Source organism: Physella acuta, unplaced genomic scaffold (genome assembly GCF_028476545.2).
Source record: "Physella acuta isolate Inbredline_101_S28 unplaced genomic scaffold, ASM2847654v3 ptg000923l, whole genome shotgun sequence".
Classification (NCBI taxonomy): Eukaryota; Metazoa; Mollusca; class Gastropoda; family Physidae; genus Physella; species Physella acuta.
This window is the reverse complement of record NW_026732440.1, coordinates 82369-85333: the sequence shown is the minus strand read 5'-3', so window position 1 is coordinate 85333 and position 2965 is coordinate 82369. Positions and strand designations below refer to the sequence as shown.

Below are 2965 nucleotides of genomic sequence, written 5' to 3'. Positions count from 1 at the left end.
TTAATAAATTATTTATTTAAATATATAGGCCTGTGTATAAAAAGATTGCAATACAAACATGCATTATTTTGACAAAATTGGCAGATCTAGAAAGGTAAAATACAAGCATTCAATACTTTATTCTAACAATCACACACATACATGTTTTAAGTAACAGCACACCACATACGATATTAAAATGTATTAAGTACAGTATTAAGTTAAAAATTCTATATAAAACGATTTTAAAAAATCAACTAAACCTAATTTTAATAAAATATAATAGTCTAAAAATGCTAATTATTACATAACAAAGAAGTTGCAACTTTTTGATTTATATATCTATTTTCAACATAGTTAAAATCTATATAGTTAAAAATAGCAGTATAGATCCACATATAAGAAAGTTAAAAAAAATTGTGGTTAAAATTATACAGTATTTTTAAAAGAGTCACAACATGCTATAATTATAATAGTACATAAGTACTGAAAATAAGCAGCATTAAATGTTATAAATAAAACATTCTTAATAGGCCTGCTTGGATTGTGTGAATACAAGAATATTTTAAAAATCAATCTCCAAAAAACTGTGGTTCTATTTTTTATGAAAATTAAATCTTGAAGATCTAGAAAATCTCAGATAATTATATGAAAGTAAAATTTATAGTGTATTCAATTTTACATAAATTCAAACAAAAACTTCTTGATTAAAAATAACCAGACCTAAACTCTGATATTGAAAAGATGCCAGATTAATTCTTTTATTTTAAAATCAAAATAAATATCAACCAAACATAAAAAATTCATACTCCCACATTTGGGAGGAAAATTCATTCTTCACACACTTTGCTAGTCCTGTTTCTTGTAGGCGAAGCTCAATGTAATCTAACACTTTCAAGGCAGCATCCTCACTAACATGTGCTAACAAATTCTGTTGTTTACCTGACAAGAGTGCGGCCATATTTTCTAGACAAGGCATTTTGGCAACAAGATGAGGATTGTGAATGGCAAAATTTGGCAGCCAGATATTCTGATATGATGACCTCAAGAAGTGAATAGCATCGGAGACCCTGTCTGACAGGTTGTCAGAAGTCCATGCGGAGGGAGGACTTTCCTGAAGAAGAAAACTGACCACGTGACTTATAATGTGAGCGTCGACTTCCCCTTTATTCAGAAGTTTATTTTTATTCCCTTGAGAAAACAGTGCTTTAAGTGTCATCTGACATAGTCTGTGACAGCTTCTGACACCACTTAACTGCAGCCTGTTTTCAAAGCTAGCAACGATGCCAGATTTCAGTTTTTCTGTAGAGAGATTCCAAAACAGATGATCCAGGATATCATCTCTAAATATTCTACCTAACATTGATTTGGCTTGGGTGTTTCCATTGAGTCCAAGTTTGATGTGATCTCCCCACGAGGGGACTGCGTATACAGGAGGGAGTAAACTATTCTCTGTACAAGAAAGACTGATAGCTGGTATTAATCTCAAGCTGATTTCTGCAATGTCAACACCAAAGCCTTGCATTAATCTGGTATCAAAACTAATGGTTAACTTTTTACTAGGTGACATCTGAAAACTAAACGGTAGTTTATCAAATTTATTCCTATATGAACTATTTAATTTTAAAATAATTTTTTTAATTAAAATTTCAATATGGTCTTCAAATTCATTTGGTAATATGAAATCTGCTATGATGTTTTCCACAACAGTTTTTTTAAGATAACTTTTATTTGTAGAAGTAACATCTGCGTCTCTGGTACCAAGGATTACTTGACCAGCAGGTATTTCTGGCGTTAGGTTGCTATGCAGTGCTAAGAATTCTCCACATTTGGAAAGCTCAAAAACCACCAGCACATCAAATCTGTCCGCACATCCTATAAGAGTTCCATCTGCTGCACTGCCAACACTTTCAAACTTGGAAAAGGTAAATAGTTCCGACACTTCCAGACAATGACATTTCAGTTCTTGTTGGAGGAGAAAAAGAGAATAATTTATAACTGAAGTTGCCATACTCCACTGTTGACTTTTAATACAATTTTGATGTAAAAATTGAAGAATTGATGACAATTTATCATCATGTTTGGAAAGTTGTTGAACACTTGCTATGTCTAAGACATTATCTGGATACACCCACTTCATTTCTGATTGGAACTGTTCATACTTGATCCAGAAATGTGTTGAATGTTCTTTAGTTAGTTTAAAATTAGGCTGTTTGGTATCTGTAGATGGAGACCCTCGTCGATGTTGTTGAATTGTTCTTCTATTTAGCCGAGGTGAAGTGATTGAACTCACTGAGCTGAGAGATGATGGAGAAGTAGAGGCGATCGGGCTGTACCCAGCTTGGCTAAACAAGGATGACCAGTCCATCCCAGAAGAAAATGAAAGTTCTTTAAGATAATGCTCAACAATTGCTTCAAATATCTGCATTGAACTTGGTTCATTAATATCTTTTAAGTTATTCTCACAGTAAAATATATTTAATTTTATAGGAAATTCCAAGCTAACCTTTTTTGAACTAGAATATGCTAAGCTCTTTTCAGAGGGGCTTAATTTTTTTGAAGTTTCTTCTGATTCTATTTGTAATTTTTTGTTTTCTTTATGTGTCTTACGTAGGAAACTAAAACACCGAAACAATATTAAACTAATGAATGTTGATATGAGAAAAATACAAATGATAAACAAAAAATATAAAGAAATACTTCTGTTACAAAATATATGTATAACAGGGCTGCATAAATCACCCTCAAATAAATTTTCCTTTTCAGTAATTTCAGCTTCATTTATAGGTTGAAAGTTAAAAAGATTAATCAAATTTGTGAAAAAACTATGTTCCTTGTTTGAATTCTCTTGCCAACCATTCGCTTTGAATGTATCTTGGTTAGTTTGATGTGAATTTTCATTACATGTTGATATAGACAGAAGGAAAGTAATATTATAGTAAAGGGAATCCGGTAAAAATGTTAGCAACCAATCAAAACTGATGGC

General features: G+C 31.7%; 1 protein-coding gene across 1 annotated transcript; it reads right to left on the bottom strand.

Annotated features, from left to right (window-relative positions):
* Window positions 1-488: 488 nt before the first annotated feature.
* On the bottom strand, window positions 489-2739 carry LOC131953443 (uncharacterized). The gene has a single exon (XM_059316626.1). It carries the CDS (start codon window positions 2405-2407, stop codon window positions 764-766), a length of 1644 nt encoding a protein of 547 aa, XP_059172609.1. The 5' UTR covers window positions 2408-2739; the 3' UTR covers window positions 489-763.
* Between the last annotated feature and the right edge of the window lie 226 nt (window positions 2740-2965).